Consider the following 24,353-nt stretch of genomic DNA (forward strand, 5'->3'; position numbering starts at 1 on the left):
TAAAAGCTTCCCAGGAACAAGAATTTAAACTCCTCTTCCTATTAAATTACAGCCCTACACAAATACAATGGCATGCTCTAACGTCCAACCCACTAGGGAAAAGGAATGCACATTTACCATGTGGAACAAAAACCCGTTCTGCCTTGTAAGCATAAAACAAAGGAGAGAAGAGGTAGAGACCTAGGACCAGGATGCATACAATGTTCAAGCCACTGTTGACATCATTAAGGCATATGCTCAGGCTGTGAGCAACTCAGTTTTATTATGCCCCTAGCTCTATGGTTCGAGAAAGCTCACTGGATTTTGGAAACCAAATCAGGAGCAGGAGAATTCAGGAATTCTATTCCTCTCAGCTAGGGATGTATAAGAAATTTGTTTCAGTTCATTTTTCATCAACATTTATTCAGTTCGCACCCTCCAGACCAAACATGGACTCAGATGCAATCTGCAGTCGAAGTCCATAGATTTCTGAGTTTGCAACATAGTTTGCAGACCAAAAGAAATGTGTCTGACAGCATGCATACATTTAAAATGTGCACCAAAAATGCATACTTTTGGAAAATGCACACAAATTCACTTTAATCAGTGGGAGAAGAATGCGTACATTTCAGAGATGCACATAATTGATGCATATGTTTGGAAAAAGACACACAAAATGATGCACAGATTTTCATGCGGGGAAAAGAACTAACACAAGCAGAACGAGCTTCAAAATGGAATTCAGACACCTTTGGCAAAACTCATGTTTTGCTGATTCGCCCGTCCCGACTCTCAGCCATCCAACTGCCACCTTGCAAGACAAATCTCCATTTAAAGTGCTACATCACCTGGGTGATGTAGATCACTATTTCACTATTAGATGAAATTTAACCAAGCTTCCCTCCATTGCCTTTCAGCTAATAAACTAGACCCTAGAGATACGAACTAAACTTGGGGTGGAGTGGAACTATGCTAAATCTGACTGGTTCTCAGACCTCAAATTAGCATCTCCTGCACTCTAGGATTATAATCAAATACCAAACAATGCACTGTTGTCCCTTACCTAACACAGGTGCTTCTTGTAAAAGAAGAGACTACTAACCATCATGTCACTGTTACTCCAGTCAGCAGGAAAGGTAGACTCATGGACTAGGTGAAGGAGTCTAGCAATCTGAAAAAGTTTTGATCCTGGCTTCCCACTGTTCAGAATTGGTTCCAAGTATTTCCAGAAGTTTTCCAGGTCTTTAACTGCTTTTTCCTTCTTCTTGTTTTCAGCTTCTACAACTAGAATTGCACCAGCATGAGATCATTTTAGCATCTTTGTATGCCCATGGCAAATATGAACCATACTCCCATAATACTATGGCAGAAAGTAAAGACCAAGATCAGATCACTGTATTACATGTCACTGGGTGAGTCCACATAAGATGTTCAACCACCCTGAAAACAAACCATGGTGGCTTGTTTAATCCCTCGCTAACGCATGCTGCTGCCAACAAATGATCAGACGCTCCTCAGTTTGCCTTCCTCTTGGTCCTCCCACCTGTGCCTGGCACATATCCCAGTGGCCTTTGCAGTACAACTATATTTTAAAGAGCAAAACTTTCTTAAACTTAAACCTTAAATTTAAAGAGCAAAACTTTCTTACAGCAAAAAAAAGAACTATTAATCTATTACATGTGGCCCTCAAAGAATTAGAAAAGGCTGTGAAGGATAATTACCTAACTTTGTACCAGTTATAAAAGATTTAAGGCAAAGATGATTACTTGCACCTCTTCTTTTTAATTTATTTCTAAACAATGTAGGTACGACATAATATCACAATCTTGCTTTACATGGATGATACTATTCTGATTTTTATGTACCCATATCAGAATATGAAGATTATTGAGGGAATTTTCTGTTATTTACAGTAAGACTAAAGTAAAAAGTAATGATATTTGGCAGATCTAAGCAAGTCTATAATTGGAAATTGGATGAGAACCATCTAAAACAAGTATCATCTATATATATAAAACGCTTAGGTATGTTTCCGTCTGGCATCAGCTGATACAGGTTGCTAAGCAACAGTAACGTGTAACATCAGCTGATACAGGTTGCTAAACCCCTTGCCCGACTCCTCCGGGCTTTCCAAGGTAATCCTACCCCCCTTTCTGCCTCTTCGCTCCCCCCCCCACGAAGGGGGCAGCGCCACAGTCCAGAGCATGAGCGAGGCATGGCCGGATGGGAGGCCGCTCGCCTGCTGTGAGCTGAGGCACCAGCCTAATCTCATGCGAGCTGGGCGGGTGGGCCCAAGGCTGACAGAAACCCCGGGGAGAGGGGGAAACCTGCTCCCCCTCCCCACAACCTCCCTGCTCCCCCAGGTTGCCAGACGGTGCTGTATTGGCAGCCTCCAAGCAGCCCGCGCCCCCGCGATGATATTTAATTAATAAACTTTAAGATATGCTACAACGGCGTATGTTACACTGGGTACAGCTAGTCTTCTTTTATTTATTTATTGGCAACATAATATAACACAAAGCTCATTACCTGGTAGGATGAGAGCAAGGAGAAAGTTGCTAATGATGCTGCCACTGAGTGGGAAAATGAGAATCATGCCCCCCTGGTCCTATTAAGGCAGCCTCAGCTTGAATGCTGAATCTCCCAGAAACAAGAGAACCACATCTGAGACCACCTCAGCCATGGAATCCAATAGTATTGTTGGACGGTACACCAATAGTATCCCCAACCTGTGACTTTGGCCCAACATATGGATTACACACACACTTGCACCAGAGTTATTGGAGTGGATGGGACAGATCAACTTCCTCCCTTTACAATTCCCCTCTACCAACATCCCTCCCCACCCCGCCTTCTCTCTCTCCCCTCCACACACAGAGGATTGGTGAGGGGGCTGGGCAAATGGAAATTCTCTACTTCTGCTCTCCTTCTTCACTGGCCACTTCTCTTCCCCCTTCTCACTCTCTCAAACACACACACACACACACACACACACACACACACAGAGAGAGAGAGAGAGAGTAAAGAAACCCTTTTCTGTCTTACCAACCTATGAGTAGAAGAAGGATCTTCCCTGCTCTCCAGTTCTCTCACCATCTCTAATGCTCTTCTTCTCTTTCTCTTATATTGGCCCACCCCTCCATAAACACAAAGGATACCCCTCCTGCTTCTCTCTCTCTCTCGTTATTTTCCATTGTCCTCCTTTGCACTTATTCCTTACCTGATGTTTGGTAGTTGTTACTGCTGCTGCAACTGTGCCTTGGGAGATCCTGGACCATAGCAGTAACTTAGAATAATCTTTCTCATTGGAACTACTAAGCAGGAAGATACAACAGTTGCTACTGCTGTCAGATCACGGCTGTAGCCCATGAAATCCCACAGCATGCCAGTGCAATTGTACATCTGAGGCCATGTAGATGGCTGGTCACCTGCTTCCCCCTACTTGAATATACCCAATTCCATCCTTTAATACCTGCCCTCTGAATAGCATGTGTGCACGTTTGAGCTTTCCCATTAGCATGTGTGCAGGTTTGGAAGATACAAGGCTCTAAAGACTTGCTAACTATGAATAATTAGAGTTGGGGTGGTGGTTTAGTGGTGGGGTTATAGGAGTGACAATTTTGACTTCCCAGTATTTTTCTGCATGGTTCATACCTGGGTTCACTACTCCTGCTAATTTCTGTTCTCAGTCATCTACAAGTGGACTAACTGAGCTCAGAAATAAGACATAGTTTCAAGTCTATAAAAATATCAGTAGGAACTATGGATTTCTTCTTGAAACTAATACAATGTTCTAAGTATGCTGAAACAAAAGCTTATATAAAAAGAAAAAAATAGCAATACTAGTAAATGTTCATGCATTTTATTATTCATCAACTCACCTTCTGCTGGAAGAAGTGGTTCTTCCTGTAGAGCAACTGCTTCCAGGTAAGTCTGGAGTGGCTCGTAGTTGTCAGATAAAATCTTAATGACACATCCAACATTGATCCCAAGATCGGATAGCACAGGCAGAAGTTGAGGGTAGTAAAAACCACAAATGATGAAATAATACTGAGCACCATCATCGGGTTCGTCATCTGTTCAAAACATCATATAGGGCCCACTGATTTTATTGAAGTATTTGAAAAGTCATTTGAATAGGAAATTTTAGTTGCCCTATACATTTTAGGAGGAATGAGTATACTTTTCCCCTTAGTTCTACACTTTCATTAGCTCAGATCATAAGAAAAACCCCTTGTTACAGGATTTGTCTCTATACTCCTAGAAGCGTATTGAATTTGGAGCGGTCATCACTACAACTCCCCAGTGAATAGAAGTAGAGTTAGTTAAAGCTTCAATAGAAAATTTAACCTATCTTGCAATCTTGAACATGTTTTCTTGCATGTTGAAGATCAACAGGACCTATGTCTACAAATATAATATTAGAATAGGGGTTCTAGTCATATGAAACAGATATGCAAAGATAAAAGTGCTTGGTTTAATAACATTTACTGTCATCATCATCATCATAATTCATTTCTTACCCGCCTCTCAGATTGGATCGAGGCAGGAAACAACAGCAAGCATAAAATACTGATTAAAAACATAGTATACACTGTTAAAAAACCATCCTAAAAGCATACTAAAAGTATCTTAAAATTCTACTGGATATATTTTATGTTTACTGCATTTTAATTTATTACATGTCACATATAATTTGGAGATTTTATATGTTTGCACTCCTCGTGGAGTCATCGGTTGCAGCAAACCCATAAATTTGGGTTTGACTGAATGTGTGGAATGGCCCAATATAATTCAATCTGAAATCGTGAACTGGTAGAAGAGCGACAACATTTTTGAGGAGTATACCACTAAGTTGTATTTTACACACCAATGTATTTATCAAGATCATCATCTTCTCCACGTCGTTTAAGTTTGGTGTCTTTTTTAATGGCGCTTGTTGACACATTGGGTGAATCCGCCGTCTTCTTTCCTTTCCCTCCTTTCCCAGCAGACTTGGCGCTGGCCGGCTTTTCCTTCTTGCTGGCAGGCTTCCCTTTTCCTTTCCCCTTTTCTTCTTTCTCCTTTTCCCGGTCCTCAGTAACCTACCAAATTAGAGAAATGTCATTGCATATCTTATGTAGGCTATGGGGGGAGGGGATTAGTTGCTATGGTGCATGTATGTATGTATTTTTTGCAGTCAAAGCCATCTTTGGATAATCTTTTCAAGGTCTTCCTATAGTTACAGAGAAATTAATGATGTAATACTTTAAAAGTACATGGAGATTTACCGGGGTGGGTGGGTGATGAGACCTTGACAATTTTAGCTCAAAAATCAAGAACACACAATGAAAGAAAATAGAACTAAAATAAATGCATTTTTTGAAATCTCTCTTATTACTAGCTCAAAGTAAGCCAATAGCCTCCATGGCTATTAGCTCAGCTGCTTGATTGTAATGGAAGGTGAACCTTCCATCTGTAGACAAAGAGCTTTATCACACCAGCGTTATACTGTGCAATCACTGCGAATTGCGTGCAAAGGACTCCGAAGTTTTCCAGCTTATAATCTGCTTTTATTGCGAAGTACTCCCATGCATCCAGCTTTAATTGTGCTATAAAAGCAAAAGACCCGTCGTATTTTGATACTAGTTTTCGAGCATATCATCAGAGCGGCCACTGGGGCGCAGGAGCAGGATTTGAAGAAAAATTAAACAAATGCTTACATCTGCGTAAGCTTTAAAGGTAAAGACTTCAAAATTGGCACAGTAATAGATATTAAGGGGAGCTTTAAGCATACCAAATTTGAATCAGATTGGGTCATCCGTTGATTTTTATAATTTTTTTTTCATTTCCCCCCTTAAACCCATTTCCTGATATGCAAAGGATCTTGCCGCCCGGTAGCAACAACAACAACAACAACACTAACAGCTTAGTGCTGTAGGGATAATTCGAGGGAAACAGGTACTGGGAAGAAGCTCAAAGCCTAAGGAACACTGAGGCTGTTGGAAACAGTATAAAGATCAGAGGAGACAGCATTGTACGGACAGTAGTCAGCTGCATCACAAGCCAGCATCCACAGCTTCTGACAATTTTTTCCCTTTCAAACTTTCAGGATTCTCCTCCCACTCCCACAATTATATATTTTATATAAGGTCAAATATTAAACAGTGTTTTCTATTACAAACTAGTACAAACCTCAAAATACAGATTTTGACTAATAAGATGCATGTTTTAATTTTCAGTCTAAGAAATTTTGGTACAAAATTGAAGGAAGAATGGCCAAGTTTTAAACAAGTCCAAGGGTACCTTTAACAGTAGTGTACGTGCACCCCCACCCCCATTTTTAATTTTTATTTAATCAGCGCAGACGTTGCTGTGGCACTGGAAGAGGTAAATGGAGCTGTCATGTACGGAGTCAGGCCACTGCTTCCTCTTGCCCAATATTGCTTGTTCTGACTGGCAGAAGCTGTCCAAGGTCTCAGACAGATATTTTCCCCAGCTTTGGTATCAGAGATGATGAGGATGGAACCTGGGACATACAAGCCATGTATCCTACCACTAAACTATGATTCCTCTCCAAATGCTGTGGCTTGTTAATACTTGACACTTGCTTTGATTTTTAAAAGGGCTACATGACCCTTCCTGCTTCAGCGGTAGAGTGTTTGGGAGGGGGAATAATACTTCAGCTCTAAATAATTAAATATCATCATCATCATCATCATCATCATCATCATCATGCCACAGTATTAAATCTATACCACACAGATGTAGATATTTCTACTGAGGCAAAAAGAATATAATCAGCCTGTAAATTTCTATATGACCAACAGAAAAATTATTCCAGGAAATATGCTTCTGATGCAAATGGTATTTCGTCTTATATTTGACTAACAACACAATTCCATAAATGTTTAAAACTTAGTCTCAGGCAAGAGTATATAGGATTGCAGCCTACAATACCTTCTTTTCAGCAGCCCTTCTCTGTATATCCTTCTGTTTGATTCGAAGCATCTCATATTTAATTAATTTTCCAATTAGAGTAATAGGAAGTGGTTCCCCAGTATCCATAATGTTTTTTGCCACCTCTATCACCTTAAAAGATAAAAAGTTGACAACGACAACAGTTTAAGTATCAGTTTCAGGACAAGTTTCAATACATTACATCAACACTGGCAGTGTGTCCCCAGTTCCTAACAGGGGTGCTTGTGTTCTATGTTAACCACCTTCCTCTCCAGATGCATACGTGTGCATAGGCATGATCTGAGACAATGCTTGTGAAAGGAATTCTTTAACCCTGTCTGTAGAGTGTCTTAGCAGATTTGTCCCACACATTCTATTCCTCCAAAAGTTGATTTATTGCTTACACAAGAATCAAAAACTTACACACTGTGATCATGTTGGGGATTAGCATATTGGTAAGATGCTCTAGATAGACTCCAACGGGAATTGATCAGCTCATATACAACTGACGGAGCTACGCACACTGAATGTACCAGACAGTGGCATTGCTATAACATGGCTATTTAAAGTAGCAATGCGTAGATAGTAAGTCAACAATAGCCTTATTCAGGTGTTGAGACAGAATACATATGGACTTGAAGTAGGAAATGGTGGACACGTGCAAGCTCCATCCACAATGCCCCTATGCCTACTGCCTCCATTCTGACCTTTTCAGGTTCTACAGGAAGGCTTGAAGAGAGAGTCTAAGTGCATTCCACGGAATGGACGTAGAAGCCTCAGTGTCCTTAGTCACGAGGAGGCTTCTAAGTGTATTTAGCCAAATGTACTTAGAATATCTCTTCAGATCTAAGTAGAGATGGCATGTACAGGGGTGCTGTGGCTGTGGTCCCTTATCCCAATGCCCCAACAGAGCCAATGGGGAGCTTGCTATTCTTTATATTTGCAGAGCGCACAGATACGGCAGTTTCAGAAATACGTTTGGGTGCTGGAGTTTCCATCCTATTTCCATTCTAATATCCCGCTTTCTTGTCCATAGTGATTCTTCTGGTATGTAGCCTAATTGGGGTGGAATGAGATTATTGGATTTTCTTTCCGCGATGACAGCCGTATGAATACGTGGCACTGACAAGCTGTTTTATGTGTGTGTGTTTACAGCTTCTTTCCACCAAATTTCATACAGCTTACTAACAACTGGGACCTTTCTCTTAAATTGCAAAACCACTTAAAAAGAATACATTCTTTTTAATACCTTTTTTAAAAATACCTTCGCGAGAATTCTTCTGAGGAGAGAGATCTTGCATTTGTATTGTCTCTCTTACAATGTTCATCAAGACTCGCTATATAACATTTCCTTAATTTTGTTTTTAACCAAACTGGACCTACTTATAGTATGGGATGAAAGAGATATTGCTCCACAGTTCCACAACTTCTCATTCCCTCACACCTTTGGAGAAATGACATTTGACTGCATATGGTATCAGTTTTGCTTTCTAAGACATGAACAATGGATGTTCACACTTCATGTCTGTATCTTGCCTGAAGCTGGAAGCACTCCAGGCTTTATGGCCAAGCATGCAAGTCTTCACTCTTGACAAATACAAGTGTGCAGAAATATGTTCATTTGTTAGCATAAGTGACTCTATTTTAAAAAGGAAACTATGAAGCAGCCATTATGTAGCAAGCAATGCGCCATGTACCCAAGGGTGTCTCCAAGGGTGTCTCCTTGTGTCTGTCTTATCTACCAAAAACAAGAGCCTCTGGCTCCAGCACTAAGGTTAGTTTACAGTTGAGCAATGGAGTTGTTTAGCTAAGATTAGAAAGACCGTTATGCCCCAGTGTTACGTTCTGATTGGTTCATGCTGTTACTAGGCACTGCCCTTTGCAGGCTACAAATGCTTTACCGAATTCCTTGCTTCTCTGTCTGACTGCTCGCTTTCTAGAGACCAGACCTTGATTAATCAATAAAAGCGCTTTTGAACCCTCTGTCGCTGAAGTGTGGAGTCGTGTTTAGGGGCTGATTGGATCCCGTCCCTGGGGCGAAGAACTTGTACAACAATTGGTGCCGTGACTCGGATGAAAGCCCTAGCGTCGGCCCATGTCTGCCGAGTAGGGAGCCTTGACTGAGAGGAAGTGTACGCCAGGAGATTTCTTCCACCTCTGGCCTGGCTGGATCGTGCGCTGTGCGGACCACGGAGACCGAATTGACGGGACCGTTCGAGCCAAGGTTGGAAAATCGACTCCACCCGACAGACGGAAGGGAACCAGGCAGCAACAAATTGCAGTCAGATGTGACAGAAAGGGCGAACGGACTTGCGGCTGTTTGGTGAGTAAAACCCCCAGACCCAGGGACCCCAAGTGACGGGGAAAGGAGGGAGTGGGTGGTAACTCTATAGGCCCCAGAAATGGGAAGTTCACAGTCCGCATTGGAGGAGTCCCCAAGCCCATTCGGTTGCTGTTTTCGTAATTGGAAAGCTTTCATTGGTAATGGAGATTATGGCGTAAAACTGTGTAAAAGTGAGTTAAAGATGTTTTGTGAGTATGAATGGATGTCTTTTGGTGTTGGATGGCCCCCTGGTGGATCGTTTGATCCAAAGTTAATTTCAGCTGTACATGCTGTAGTTACAAGGGATGGCCACTGGAATCAATTTGCATACATAGACACGTGGTTAAGCAATGTACCTCTCATAGGATTGCCGGCTCCTTGGGTGTTGAAATGTAAGACGCAGAAAAATAAGATAATGTTATTGCAAAAACGGAAGAAAAAGAATTTTCAGTTTGTGTTTCCACCCGGCCCAAGTGAAGAAATTGATGCTTTTGTTTCTCCACCTGTGGCTAGACTTCCCCCTCCGCCTCCTCCTTCTTCTCCACTTTCAACTCCACCCCTTCCTTTGCTGCGCCCGGTTTCTCCCCCTCCTTCCTCCCCTCTGTCCCAGCCTCCTGTTCTGTCTCCCGAGCAATCCCTTTACCCTCCCATTCCTTTGCCTCCGCCCTATCAGAAACCTGAAGAAGGGAGCTCTGAATGACCTAGCCCTTCTTCCCCGGTGCTTGCTGCTTCTCCTGCTTTAACACGCGCCACGGCTTGAGAAAAGGGAGTAACCCTTCCGTCTGTGTGGGGAAAGAATGAGAAAAGTTTTCAAATGCCTTTGCGGGAAGTAATCCAGGGAGATGGAGTGACTTTTGTGTATGCGCCTTTTACAACCTCAGATTTGTATAACTGGAAAACGCAGAACCCCACTTTCATGGAAGACCCCTCAAAGCTTACCAGTCTAATGTCTTCCTTAGCTCACACCTACCTGCCAACCTGGAGTGATACTCAAATACTTTTGAACACTTTGCTGCCTGAAGTTAAAGCTCAAATCCTTGCAGGGGCTAGGCAAGCTTTCTTAATACAGAATCCAAGTGTCACAGAAGCACAAATAGCAGAAGTGTTGCCAACCGGAACCCCTGCTTGGAATCACCTGCAGGATGAGGGGAGAGAGAAGGCTGCAGCCTATTTTGGCTTGGTGCTTGCAGGCATGCACAAAGCAGCACGGAAGCCTCCTAGTATGAATAGAATTATGGAAATAAGGTAAGAAAGAAATGAATCCCCTGCTGCCTTTCTACAGCGCCTTAAAGATGCGTATAGAAAGTGGTCGAATCTTGATCCAGACGCGATTGAGAATCGGGGAGCATTGGTTTTTCAGTTTATTGCTAATTCTCAGATTGATATCAGGCGAAAAGTTCAAAAGCAACCAGGTGCAGCTGGGAAACGTTTAGACGAGTTGGTTTTAATAGCCCAGGATGTGTCTGAAAGACGTGATGAAGTTGAAAAAAGAGAAGAGGTGAAGAGACAGGCTAAGTTCATTGGCATGGTTTTTGATCAGAAGAGTGGAAAAGGGGGGCAAGGTAAGTGTGCGTTTTGTCGGAAGAAAGGTCACTGGAAATCGGAATGTGAAACACTCAAAAGAAAGCAAAGGCAGGAAAAAGAGAGCCCAATAGCCAGTGCCCCAACTCAGCAGCGCCTTTTATGCAGAAGAAGATTGAAGATGTCAGGGGCGAGGGTATCCCCCTTTCAAGGCAGAAAACGCCCACCCAGACCCCATAGTAAAGATCAAAGCAGGGGATTATGTGTATTCAGCTCTCATTGACACGGGAGCATCGTTATCGCTTTTGCTGACATCTAAAGCACCTGGCGGCAAAGCAGGGAAGAAGACAGTAATTGGAGTGGGTGGACAAGTTCAAAACCTTGACATCTTGCGCCCTCTGCTGACGAAAATTGGAAATACTGAATTGCAACATTCTTTCGTGTGTTCTGAAAATTGTCCTGTGGCTTTATTGGGTAGAGACATTCTTACTAAATTGCAGACCCAAATTTTCTTTGGCCCTAATGGAACACTTGAAGTGCTTTTGCCCAAACAACAAGGAAGCAACTACCAGATGGCCCTTTTTGCCCTGCTCCAAGATGAATCTCCAATGCGAGAAAGCAATGAAGACATGCTGATCTCAGAAGTGGATCCTGATGTATGGGACGATGCTGGGCCAGCCCGAGCCCTCAATGCTAAACCTCTGCAACTACAATTGAACCCTGGAAGCACCCCTGTGTCCTTGTGTCAGTACCCTTTGAAGTTAGAAGCCAGAAGAGGACTACAACTACTTATAGATCGCTTCTTAAAGAATGGATGGATCAAGAAGACTACCTCTCCCTACAACACGCCCCTCATCACGATACCAAAACCTACCCACCTGGCCATGATCCTCAGTGGAGAGCTGTTCAGGACCTGAGGGCTGTCAACAGTCAAATAATTCCTCCACATCCAGTGGTTCCTAACCCCCATACCCTTCTAACACAACTAGAAGGGTCACATAGATGTTTTTCTGTATTAGATCTGAAAGATGCCTTTTCCCCCATACTTCTACATGAAGACACTCAACCATTGTTTGCTTTCACCTGGACCAACCCACATACAGAAGAAGTCTGCCAGTACACGTGGGTCGTAATGCCTCAGGGCCTCACTTGCGCCCCCTGTGTTTTCCAGGCGCAACTGCAACAAGATTTGCTACCTTGGAAAGAAAGTAACTCTGAAGTTAAAGTCTTATAATATTGCGATGACTTGATTCTTTCTGCATCTTCAGCAGAGGCCTGCCGTGAAGCAACTGTCTCACTCCTGCATCACTTAGGAGCCTGTGGATATAAAGTATCAAGAAAGAAGGCCCAAATTGTCAAGCAAGATGTGACCTTCCTTGGATACCATCTGTCACAATGGAAAAGGTGCCTGGGCAATGAAAGGGTAACTGCCACCCAGACCTTTCCTACCCCATCCAGGCCACGGGCCCTACGAGCTTTCCTAGGCCTAACTGGCTTCTGCAGGCTTTGGATTCCTGACTATGGAGGAAAAGCTCAACCCCTGTATAACTCCTTGACAAATGAAGGGCTCCAAAAATGGAGATGGACTCGCGAAATGAATAAAGCATTTGAAGAACTCAAGCTTGCCCTACAGTCACCACCAGCACTAGCCTTACCTGAAGGAAGAAAACCTTACCGACTGTACGTCCATGAGAGGAAAGGAATAGCCTCAGGTGTGCTGTGCCAAAAGTCAGGTCCCACCTGGAGACCAGTGGGGTACTACTCAAAAGTCCTGGACCCTGTAGCCAAAGGTTGGCCAGCTTGCTTATGTGCTGTGGCAGCAACAGCACTCTTAGTCGCTGATACAGACAAATTAGTGATGGGAGGTGACATGGAAGTCCTGGTACCTCATGGAGTTCCACAGATATAAGGAAGTGGTGGAGGAAGCCGACACCTGAACCCCGCCCACCAGTCCAGATATGAGATCAGCCTCCTCCTGGACCCCAGGCTCACCTTCAGAGCCATTGCCTCATTGAATCCTGCCACATTGATGCCTGAACCTCAAGAAAAAGAAGACGTTCCAGAGCATGATTGCCTTGAAGCCTTGCAATTTGACACCAAACTTCGCCCAGACCTGTATGATAAAGCTTTAGCAGATGCAGACCTCGAGTTGTTTACAGATGGATCCAGCTTTGTACAAGATGGAAAAAGATCTACAGGAATGGCAATAACAGATGGATATGAAAATGGCATCCAGCTACTATTAAAGCTTCCTAGCAATTTTTCTGCACAAGCAGCTGAACTCGTAGCATGCACAGAAGCCCTGAAACTTGCTCCAGGCAAAAGACTAAATTTATTTACTGATTCAAAATATGCATTTTCTGTAATTCATGCACATGGACAGATTTGGAAAGAAAGAGGATTTGTGACTGCCAGTGGGCAGCCAGTAGCCCATGGAAAATTAATAGTTGATTTGTTAGAAGCCCTGATGTTGCCAAAAGAAGTTGCAGTCGTCCATGTTCGAGCACATGGAGGAGAATCAGACCTTCGCCTTCAACAAGGGAACGCCTACGTAGACAAATTGGCTAAACAAGCTGCCATGATTGGAGCTAGTCGAATGTACATAGTACAGCCCATTTCTCAGCATTTGAATCCACATTATGAAAAAGAAGACTTGAAATTAGCTCAAGAACTCAAAGCTTCCAAGAACGCAGAAGGATGGTTTGTCACCCCTGATGGTCGGTTTGTAGTGCCAAGAATCATCATGACTACCCTGCTTAAAGACCTACATTCCCAGGATGGACATTCATCAGTCTCTTCAATGGTTGAAGGACTTTTGAGAACCATGATCAGTCAAGGAATATGGACGGATGCTCAACGAATTGCTTCTACTTGCCTCATTTGTCAAAAAGTAAATGCATCAAGAAAAGCACCTGCAGCCAAGGGAGGGAGACCATGGGCTTGTTATCCTTTTCAAAGAATCCAGATTGACTTTGCTGAAATGCCCCCATGTAAAGGCTTTAAATACCTACTTGTTCTTGTTGACCAGTTGACTGGTTGGGTGGAGGCTTTCCCCTGTCGCAATTGTCAAGCAAAAACTGTGGTGCAAAAACTCTTACAAGAGGTGGTCCCCCGCTTTTCCCTGCCCAAGACCATAGAATCAGATCAAGGCGGCCATTTTACTTCTCAGGTAGTGCAGAACATGGCAAAAGCCTTACAAATAGACTGGCACCTCCATACCCCATGGAGACCCCAGTCTAGTGGACCGGTAGAGAGAATGAATAGGACCCTGAAAGAAACCCTAGCAAAAATTAAATTAGAAACCTCCTTGAAATGGGTGGATGCACTTCCAATTGTGTTATCAAAAGTCAGAAAGACCCCCAGAAAAGGTCTTAAATTGTCTCCTTTTGAACTAATGTTTGGTATTCCCCCTTGGGTTTTAGTGGGGGAGCGAGAAGAAATTAAGTGGGAATTGGGGAATGATTTACTCCGAGAATATGTAATTGCCCTGCAGTCTGCTATCTTATAGCTCCATCGTTACGCGGCACCTTTCCAGAGATTGCTACTTGAAGGACCCATCCACCCGTTCCAGCCTGGTGATAAAGTCCTGCTCAAAAGGTGGAATCCTGAGAAATTAGGAGAAAAGTGGGAAGGTCCTTACTGCATTGTACTTGTAAGTCATTCTGCTGTGAAGTTATTAGGGACAAATAAATGGACATATTGTTCTAGAATAAAGCCCTTTCATCAGCCTCTGCCTCCCCTGAGTACCAGAAACTCAGAGGACCCAGGCGAAGCTGAGAGCAACAGCCCTCTGCCTTCTGGCACACCGGAAGCCGCCAGAAGCACAGGCGAAGAAACCAGCATGGAGCAACCTAGGTACTCAGCCCAACATTTAGGGGGCACTAAAGTTAAATTTTATAAGCAAAACCAATGACCTTACAATTGTGTGAAGATTGTGTAGCTGTAATTTTGATAATTCTTATCCTGCTCATAAGTTTCTTACTTTGGTGGTTCCAAGTTCTTCTTTAATTGCCATGGCAAATGTCTTTAAAAAAGTATTTTGCCTATATTTGGGCCTTTTACCACTCTTAAGTAACTTAACTTCACTCCACAACTGCCAAACGTTCTTTGCAAACCCTCATAATCACCCTCATCTTCCTGCCCTGCAAAAGCTTGTGACAACCACACAAGCCAAAAACTGTTGGATTTGTGAACAACTAGGGAAGAAAGATGTAGGTAATAAATTACTTCCAGTCCCTGTGCCCCTGACCTATTGGACCTCAAAAGTAAACACAGGATGGGCAGCTGACTGGGTTTTAAAAATGAATTACACTTATGCTACCCGAGGCCTATGGGTGCGAGATCCACGTTCAAACGGACTCGTAGCCTACCAAGTAATACCTAACGAGATAAAACACTCAATATGCATTCAACTGGCCAAGATGTGGGATGGTTAAAGGCTCAAAATTGTGCACACATGTTATGGTTTGATTCTATCCAAGGACTTTTAGAGCCCTATGTTATTGATGAAAAGAAAAACAACAAAGAAAAATCTACATGCAGTGGCACATATAGTTTTAGTGATATGCCCTCCTATAGTCTTACCAATCCTACACTCTATGGTTTAAATTTCACAGATGTCATTTGGAAAAATGAATCAGTGGCCTTATTAAACAACTCTGTGTTCTTTTTCAGTGAAAATGGAGCCATTGACAAAGCTTTACTTAATAATTCCTGCCCAAGAACAAACCAAACCAGTCAAGTTTCACCTGACCTCATTCCAAACAGCCTTTTAGAAGTCTTGGCTACTTCCATCTTTTGTGGATTTAAACACACCATAAGATGGGAAGAGCAGACTAAACAATGGCACAAGAATACTAACCATCGCAAAAGATGCACATACCACTACATTGACGGTGTAAATATTAGAATGAAGATTACATCAAAAGATAACATATCCTTTCTCTCACTCTCATTGAGCAAGTAGTATACTTTTTATGTGGAGAAAACCTGTACAAAGTCCTCCCTCCAAAATGGAGAGGAAGATGCACTGTATCATTTGCTGTGCCACATTTACAAATTGTTAAGAACCTCACTTCTGATCAGATGACTAATTTTGGTAGCTTTGCACACAGAATTGTACAAAGATCTGATAACCCTTTAGCTAGATGGAATACCGGATTTCATTCTACTATCCAATGGTTATTCCCTTGGTTAGGAGTAGCTGAAATAGAAAAAGCTGTTAAGAACATTTCATTAGAACTAGAAAAAGCTTTTAATAGTACACTGGATGCTATAGAGAACTTGCAAACTGAAGTTTCTTCTCTCAGCAATGTTGTTGTGCAAAATTGAATGGCTTTAGATTTATTATTAGCGCAACAAAATGGTGTGTGCACCGTAATTAACCAATCTTGTTGTTTTTATGTAAATGAACAGAGTAAAATCGAAACAGATGTAAAGAAAATAAAAGAAGCAGTACAAGTCTTTCATAAAACAGGACAACCACCCACTAATGATCTATTTGGATGGCTCACTAGTTGGTTACCTAATATGGGGTGGTTAAAAGAGGGATTTATTGCAGTATGTCTTATTGTAATGATTTTGCTTATCCTTGCTTTTTGTCTTCCCTGTATTTTGTCTCTTGTGAAAAATCTTGCAAAATCTGTAAACCATCAGCAAATGTATTTACATTATGAAACCTAAGCCATAGATGACCTAGAAGAAGCTAGGGCAAATCAAGCTTGAGTTTTAAATTGCTTTAAAGGGGGGAAATGTTAGCATAAGTGACTCCATTTTAAAAAGGAAACTATGAAGCAGCCATTATGTAGCAAGCGATGCGCCATGTACCCAAAGGTGTCTCCAAGAGTGTCTCCTTGTGTCTGTCTTATCTACCAAAAACAAGAGCCTCTGGCTCCAGCACGAAGGTTAGTTTACAGTTGAGCAACGGGGTTGTTTAGCTAAGATTAGAAAAACCGTTATGCCCCAGTGTTACGTTCTGATTGGTTCATGCTGTTACTAGGCACTGCCCTTTGCAGGCTACAAATGCTTTACCGAATTCCTTGCTTCTCTGTCTGACTGCTCGCTTTCAAGAGACTAGACCTTGATTAATCAATAAAAGCGCTTTTGAACCCTGTGTCGCTGAAGTGTGGAGTCGTGCTTAGGGGCTGATTGGATCCCGTCCCTGGGGCGAAGAACTTGTACAACACATTGGTTTTTTTATTATATTTTATTTTTAAAAATTTATTTATTACATTTTTATACTGCCCAATAGCCGGAGCTCTCTGGGCGGTTCACAAAATCTGGGCGGTTCCTGGTCTATAATTGCTAGGAGTGACACAGTGAAGGAGAGAGAGCCACTTTAGATCTATACTGCCAAGAACGACTGGAGCAGGATAACTGTTTAAAGATATAAAAGCCTACAGATGACTTACACAAGCCAGGCAAGTTAGAAAATTTTTGGCTGATATCCTAAATGTGTTAATGGTCAGTTATAGCCATTAGTTGTACCTATGAGCCTTAGGTTTAAGAGCTTCCCCCGTGCCTCCTTCTACCCTCTCCTCTATGGCAGTTGTTCACTGCAATCACATCTTCTGTCAGTCTCCTTTCAGCCCAGCAATCTCTGCTTAAAAGCTGGCGAATCCTAGATGCATCTTACTAATGAACTGTGTCCCATTCTTATTTTTCCAGTACTTGCAGTCATGTCATTCATCCTGCATAAATTCTCTATCCTTTTCTTTCTTTATAATTTCCTCCCTCTATCTCTTCTTTCTTGGGGCAACAGCATTCTTGGTGGGAGGTGGGGGTGGACTTTGCCCCCCTCCAGCCAATTTTTGGCAACAGTACTTTTCTCCTCTCTAGTACTTTTCTCCTCTCTAGTCAAAGGAAAATAGCTTGGTGGCCACAGCCTGGCCTTATAGGTGTACTGGTACCTATGGAAGCCACATTAGAAACCTGAGGTATAGTGCTTTCCAGGTCAAAAACAGTACCTTGAATTTGACCTAGAACTGAATTGGGAAATGTCATAATGTGATCATAATGCAGCTTCCTGGTTAGAACTCTTGCAAACATATTTTGTACTAGCTGAAGTTTCTAGACAGCCTTCAAAGCTAGCCCTCATACAATGCATTACATTAACAGAAATGGAAAGTTTACCAGGGCATAGTTCGCTGCAGTTAGGCTATCCACCTCCAGATAGAGTTGTAGCTGCGATATCAACTGAAACTGATAAAAAGTGCTCTCTGTCACAGAAGCCACTTGAGCCTCTGATGACAATGATGGATGCAGGAGCACTCCCAAGCTATGCAGATCTCTAAGGGCTAATCGTAAAAACATCTCCATGGTTTTTAGCACCATCAGGAAAGAAAACAGCCCCAATAAATTAGGAACCAGAGGACATTTGAAAATGAAGTCCTAATAAAAGTATCTAATTCTAGAGAGATCTACAATTAATCTGAGCAATGTTAATAAAATATGCTTTCACTCACTTCATAATATAGAGGTGTTTCTTTTTCTTTGATCTTCTTTGCTTTTACATCTCCAGCTTCCATGATCTATAAGAAATACAAGATGATGAACAAATATAATATAATTTAATTTGGGGTTTATTCAAACTCATCTAGGTTTTAAATAAATATATTTAATGTGAGATATGTTGGTTCCCCAAGGTTTGGGGAAATCCTGAGGTATATATCCTCCACCCACCCCCTCCCTCTGAACAGCAGGCTCCCAATTACAAACTGATTTTGAAACACCTCTCTGTTTCAAAAGTGGTTTACCATGTACAGGGTAGAGGGCAGGAATAGCTACCATTTTAATAACAGAAGTAGTTGGGCACACAGAACTAGCTGAGTTATTCCTAGGCTCCCGTTCATAAACTTTTATAAAGAGTGCTAAAAAACAAATTAGGACTGCAATCCTATGCACACTTACCCAGAAATAAGTCCAGTTCAACTCCGGGGGGCTTACAGTCAAATAAACAGGATCACACTACATGTTAGATATTTAAAACAACTCTGAACAAAGCCCTAATCTGCACCTCGCCAGCTTTTCCCTCTCTGCAACGCTGGGGAACCTGTTAGGATGGCCCACACCTAGAGGCTATTGGATCCAAACACTTTTCAGGGGGTTCTGGGAAGGTTTCTGGCTTATACGGCTGGCTGTCCTGTAGAAACTATGGTTCATCTGTGGAATGCAGAAATGACCCAGGTAGTTGTCATGATTGCTCCTGAGTGCCCTCTTCAGAGCAGAGTTCATATTTCTCCATGGTATACTCCAGACTTGAGAGCAATGAAGCAAAATACGAGATGGTTTGAATACAAGTAGAGAAAAACTCCCGGTGGATGCAATCGAACACTGGTGTGCAAAAGGTATATTCAGGGGCAGTGAGGGCATCAAAGAAACAACATCTTGCTGCCGCTATTGAATTCTCTATGTGCCACCCAGCAAAGCTTTTCAGGATTGTCTGGAGCTTACTACATGCTGGCTGTAATGACAGATCCATCCAAGGCCTGCAGTAATATATTTGCTAGGCGCTTGCAGGTCAAAATCTTTTGCAGTCTCCAGTGTTACAGCAGGTGAATCTGTCCGGTTATCTTAGATTAGTTTCAGCTGGCAGAGCTCAAGGACATTAACAAGGTGCTTGGACAGGTTCATGCCCCTCATGGCTTATAAAAAGTGGCAGGGAAGGAACAGCTGGCTGGGCCAGAGAGGTGATTAATGCCTCCTTGCGAGAGGAGGCCTGCATGAAAGGGGTAGTGATGAGACCATTCCAGAAGTAATCCTCCTTGTACCCAGAAAACCTTAATAATTTTAGACCAATGACAAATGTTCTTTCCTGAGCAAGGTCTTGAGAGGGTGGGTGCCAACCAGCTCCAGATGCTCTTGGAAGAGACTGATTATCTAGATCAGTCAGGGGTTAGGCATGGTCATCCTGTATAATGACCTATGTTGGGACAGAGACAAGAGAAGTGTGACCTTGTTGATTCTCCTTGATCTCTCAGCGGTTTTCAATACCATTGACCCTGGTATCCTGCACTTGGTTTCGCTCCTACCTGGATGGTTGAAAGCGGTGCTTGGGGAATATTGCTTGGCACTGTGGATACTCCAGTATGGCGTCAGTTTTGTCCCCCATGCTATTCAACATCTACATGAAACCACTGAGTGCATTCATCCAGAATTGTGGAGTGCATTGTCATCAGTATGCTGATGACATGCAGCTCTATTTCTCCTTTTCATCTTCTTCAGATGAAACTGTGGATGTACTAGATTGGTGCCTGGTTGCCCTGATAGACTGGATGAGGTCTAATAAACTGAAACTCAATCCAGACAAGTCCGAGATGCTGTTAGTGGGTGGTTCTTCTGACCCGGTGGAGGGTGCTCAACCTGTTCTGGATAGGATTGCATTCCCCCGAAGGAGCAGGTTCATAGCCTGGGAATTCTCCTGGAGCCATGTTTGTCACTTGAGGCTCAGGTGGCCTTAGTGGTACGGAGTGCCTTCTACCAATTTCAGTTGGTAGCCTAGCTATGCCCCTATCTGAATCTGGATTCAGTTGGCTATGCTCTGATAACCTCCAAGTTAGATTACTGCAATGCACTCTATGTGGGGCTGCCTTTGAAGACGGTTCAGAAGTTGCAGCTCATGCAAAACGCGGTGGCCGGATTGATAACAAGGACAAGAAGGTCAGAACATATAACACCAATTCTGGCCCGCTTGCATGGGCTACCTGTACGATTCTGAATCTCATTTAAGGTGCTAGCTTTGACCTATAAAGCCTCACACAGCTCAGGACGACAATACCTGATGGAGTGCCTCTCCCGGCGTGGAGCAACCCGTACTCTGCGCTCATCATCTAAGGCCCTCCTCTGGATGCTTCCTCCGAGGGAGGCGTGCAAGGCAGCAACAAGGGAGAGGACCTTCTCGGTGGTGCCCCCCCACCCCAATAATGGAATGATCTCCCTGACAAGGCCTATCTGGCACCAACTACTACCTAATACTTCCTTTTATCTTTTCAGCACTGGGATAAGACATTCTTCTCTCAGGCATTTGGCAGCATATGATGAGGTTTTAAACGGGTCCTGGATATTTCTTTTTGTTGACTGTTTTAAATTGTTTTAGATATATGTGTGTCTCTGTGCTGTTTGTTTATATGTTTGTATATAAATTGTTTTATAATGTATTTTTAAATGATTTTTAATCTTTGTAAACTGCCCAGAGATCTTCAGCCAGTGGGCAGTATAGAAATGTAATAAATGAAATGAAATATACTAGTAGTAGAAACTGTAACTATGCATACGCTTCAGTCCCAGCTGATGAAGAAAAAGAGTCCTGGCTTTTTTAACTAGGCAGATAAGAAAGAACGCCCACAGGAGGCATTCTTCCACAGGGGATTAGTGGGGCAAGAAAAGAATGATTCTGTAAGAGGTATTATCAGTACATCACTACAGGCCATGCCTGTTGGGTACATGTTGATGAATTTGTACTTTATAAGGATAGAATTATGTATGTGGAGGCCGTAAAAGGATATTTCTGTAAGGAAATAAGTGGCTGTGGAACAGGCATGCCGTTTATGGAATCCAGAAGATCTGTGTAACAGAAAGCTAGATTGACTTAAAACAACAAGATGACCTAGCTGTAAAGCTATTATTGTTCAGATATTGTGGTAGGACTCAATAAGGAGTACTCAGCACAGTATTTTGCCCCAGGATTTTCACTCAGGCAGAAGGAAGGATATTTAACCTCACATCCAGTTTTCCTCCCACTGCTGCCAGACTCAGTTTCCAGCCACTCAGAAAAGCCTCACTAACCGAGTTAGCTCTAGCCTCAGATTCTGCCTCCCAGTCAATGCCGATTTCCTGCTTCCTTCCCAACCCCCTTGTGGCAGCCATATCCCCCAGAAAAGGCATGACAATAGGGCCAACATTCCTCTGACATTACCCTCAGTTTCAGCTCCACCACCACCATTTTATTATGTTTCAGCAACACCCACCCCTCAATTCTAAATACCTGTGCTAGTATTCCTTCCCAAGATACCACACTGAAGAGTTTTCGCTGAGGCACCTGCACAGCAAGGGACAGAGCCTTTATGTTAAGTTCATCCTCGGCTCGGTTCCCAACAACCAAGGCGATACTGGGATTCCAATTTTCCTGTTGCAAAACAAAGAAAAACATTTTATTTATATTCAAGAAGTATATTATCCCTTTCCTCTGCTTTAATAACATTTTTCATGCTCATAATACAGATTTATTCATATGCAACTGCTCTCTACCACCAGATGGCACTGTAATACCACAGAGTAAAAAATTATCATCATCATGGTATATCTGATACTAACAAAATTCAGTGACAGTTTTGTTATTTGGGTAAGATGTAGACATATTTGTACTGCCTGGAAAAATAATAAAATGAAGTAAAGGGCTATAAAGAAATATTTAAATATTCTGCAGACCACAAGACCCTGTAGAACAAATAAATTTTTGTATTAATATCCGGTAGACAATGAGAAATTATGCTTTATTAGTTTACTAAATAGGCTTATGTATTTCCCATGAGAATATAAACTGTTAAATGCTAATAATCTGCAAATAGTAAGCTTCTTCTTTTGAGCTCTTGAGAACTATGTTTGTATGCAAATGTCTTTGCATAAATTGAGTTCTGTAACCCTTCTGCCAAGGTTACCCCAAATACTGACACCAAACACAGCAGAATACCATCACCCATGCTGTTAATAGGACTTCTTTTAATTAACCCACTTCAATTAATGTTTGCTATGTTAACTAATGAACTATTATTATTATTATTATTATTATTATTATTATTATTATTGGATTGTTTAGGTTATTTCCTATTTTTCTACAGAGAAAATAATAACGTAAATCCACTTAGGCCAGGGGTTAGCAATGCAGCACCTGGAGGTGCAATGGGGGCACCAGCACCCCCCCCGAGGATGCCTGTCAGGTCCCTGCTGCCACCACTGCCAATTTCCTCCCCCGCCACCGCCACCACCCACTTCCTCCTCCCCCAACCCCAGAGCTGCTTCTGCCACCTACCTCCGGTGGTGAGTCCAGTGGCAGGAGAGCGAAGGAAACCAGGAGCTGGTGAAAGACAACATGAAATGGCGGCAGGGAGAGGAAAGGAAATCACCGGTGGGCCAGGAGAGGAAGAGATGAGAGCTGCAGCAGTTAGGGGGAAGGAAACCGTGGGCAGGGAAGGAGTACATGGATGGGTGGGTGAGGGGAAGGGGAGCAGCAGCAGGGAGAAAGAAAAAGAAAGGAGAGAGGTGGTGTGGGAAGGAAATCCCACGTGGGGAGAGAGGAGGAAGAGGAAGGGGTGCAGAAATGAGAGAATCCTGCCCCCCCAAAATGGCAAACGTGTCCCAGGCCGGACCAAAAACTGACAAATGCACCCACAGCCCCAAAAGGTTGTCTACCCCTGAGTTAGACATAAATCCCATTAAAATCTCACAGGCATGGTTGGGCTGCCTACATATAATAATTACGTTGAATCAGTTTTGATTAAAAACTCCAGCTGCAGTTGAAAATTCAGATCGTCAGTCCAATATCTCCGCTCCATTGCCTAGACGTCTGTGTCTTTACCGTTAAATAGATAATAAATGGCAGCTTAGCACAAATACTATTGCGGTTATTCAGAAAGAAGTACAATTTAACATCTTGGGAGCCAAACCTAATCCTTTTTCTTTAGGCAATATCCAGCTTGGAATCAGTAGTGAAAACTGCTCTACAGTTATTTCTACTAATTAGCCCTTCCATTCCAACCTGGAGAAAAATGTGTTTATTTATTTATTGAATTGAATTTATATCTCACCTTTGTGTCAAAATTGGCGCTCAAGGTGGCTAACAATAAAATACAGTTTTAAAACAAAATCTTGTTATTAATATTTTTCTTTTATTGTGAATTTAACAAAACAAAACAAAAAACAAATCATGAAAAGAAAAATGAAAAAAGGAACAAAAATTACATGCATAGCGATATTAATGTTCCATCAAGTACAACATTCTTAAAAAAGGGGGGGGGATTATGCATAGGTTTCAGAAGACCAAATATCCATATATTTCTCCACTTGCGAGCTGCACCTATACCACCCGTTCAAATGTTGATGGTGTTGTTAGGTCCTCAGTCCATTGCATTATGGGAGATGAATCCATACATTCCTATATTATTCATGAACATCCTTTCAACATCATCATACCAGTCTTTTGGCTGTCATAAGGGCCAGTCTTAATTAGGAACTGATCCACAAAAACACAATTTAAAACACAACAATAAATGAAATAGACAATGGCCTTGGGACAATATGGTTAAGGTCCATCACCCATTCATTTTTTCACAGTGCTGCCAAACGTTGAACTAGCTTTTAAACAACCTTTGAACAATTCCTAATTCTCCCTTTAACTGCTGTTTGATCTGTAGGAATTAGCACTGTGATCATGTTTATCCGCATGCTTTATCGGCTGATTTCTGGATATTAGACCTCTCTTAAAGGCACAGAAGGAGGCCACCCAGATCAGGCAATTGACCAAGTTCCTGGACATAAGGGCCACTTATGCCCAGAGTCTTCACCATGCCAGGATTCAGACTCAATTTATCAGCCCTCA

At 42.4% G+C, this 24,353-nt stretch overlaps 1 protein-coding gene across 1 annotated transcript in view; it reads right to left on the reverse strand.

Moving 5' to 3' along the window:
* Window positions 1-24,353, reverse strand: part of SPAG17 (sperm associated antigen 17) — a 125,630-nt gene that overhangs the window by 98,113 nt on the left and 3,164 nt on the right. Inside the window, exons 2-7 of the mRNA XM_063128923.1 lie at window positions 21,744-21,884; window positions 18,226-18,291; window positions 6,919-7,050; window positions 4,850-5,063; window positions 3,861-4,055; window positions 1,082-1,263 (exon numbers count right to left, since the gene is read on the reverse strand). Coding sequence (XP_062984993.1) covers window positions 1,082-1,263; window positions 3,861-4,055; window positions 4,850-5,063; window positions 6,919-7,050; window positions 18,226-18,291; window positions 21,744-21,884 — 930 coding nt within the window. The remainder of the gene's footprint in view (window positions 1-1,081; window positions 1,264-3,860; window positions 4,056-4,849; window positions 5,064-6,918; window positions 7,051-18,225; window positions 18,292-21,743; window positions 21,885-24,353) is intronic.

Source organism: Elgaria multicarinata, chromosome 6 (genome assembly GCF_023053635.1).
Source record: "Elgaria multicarinata webbii isolate HBS135686 ecotype San Diego chromosome 6, rElgMul1.1.pri, whole genome shotgun sequence".
Lineage (NCBI taxonomy): Eukaryota > Metazoa > Chordata > Lepidosauria > Squamata > Anguidae > Elgaria > Elgaria multicarinata.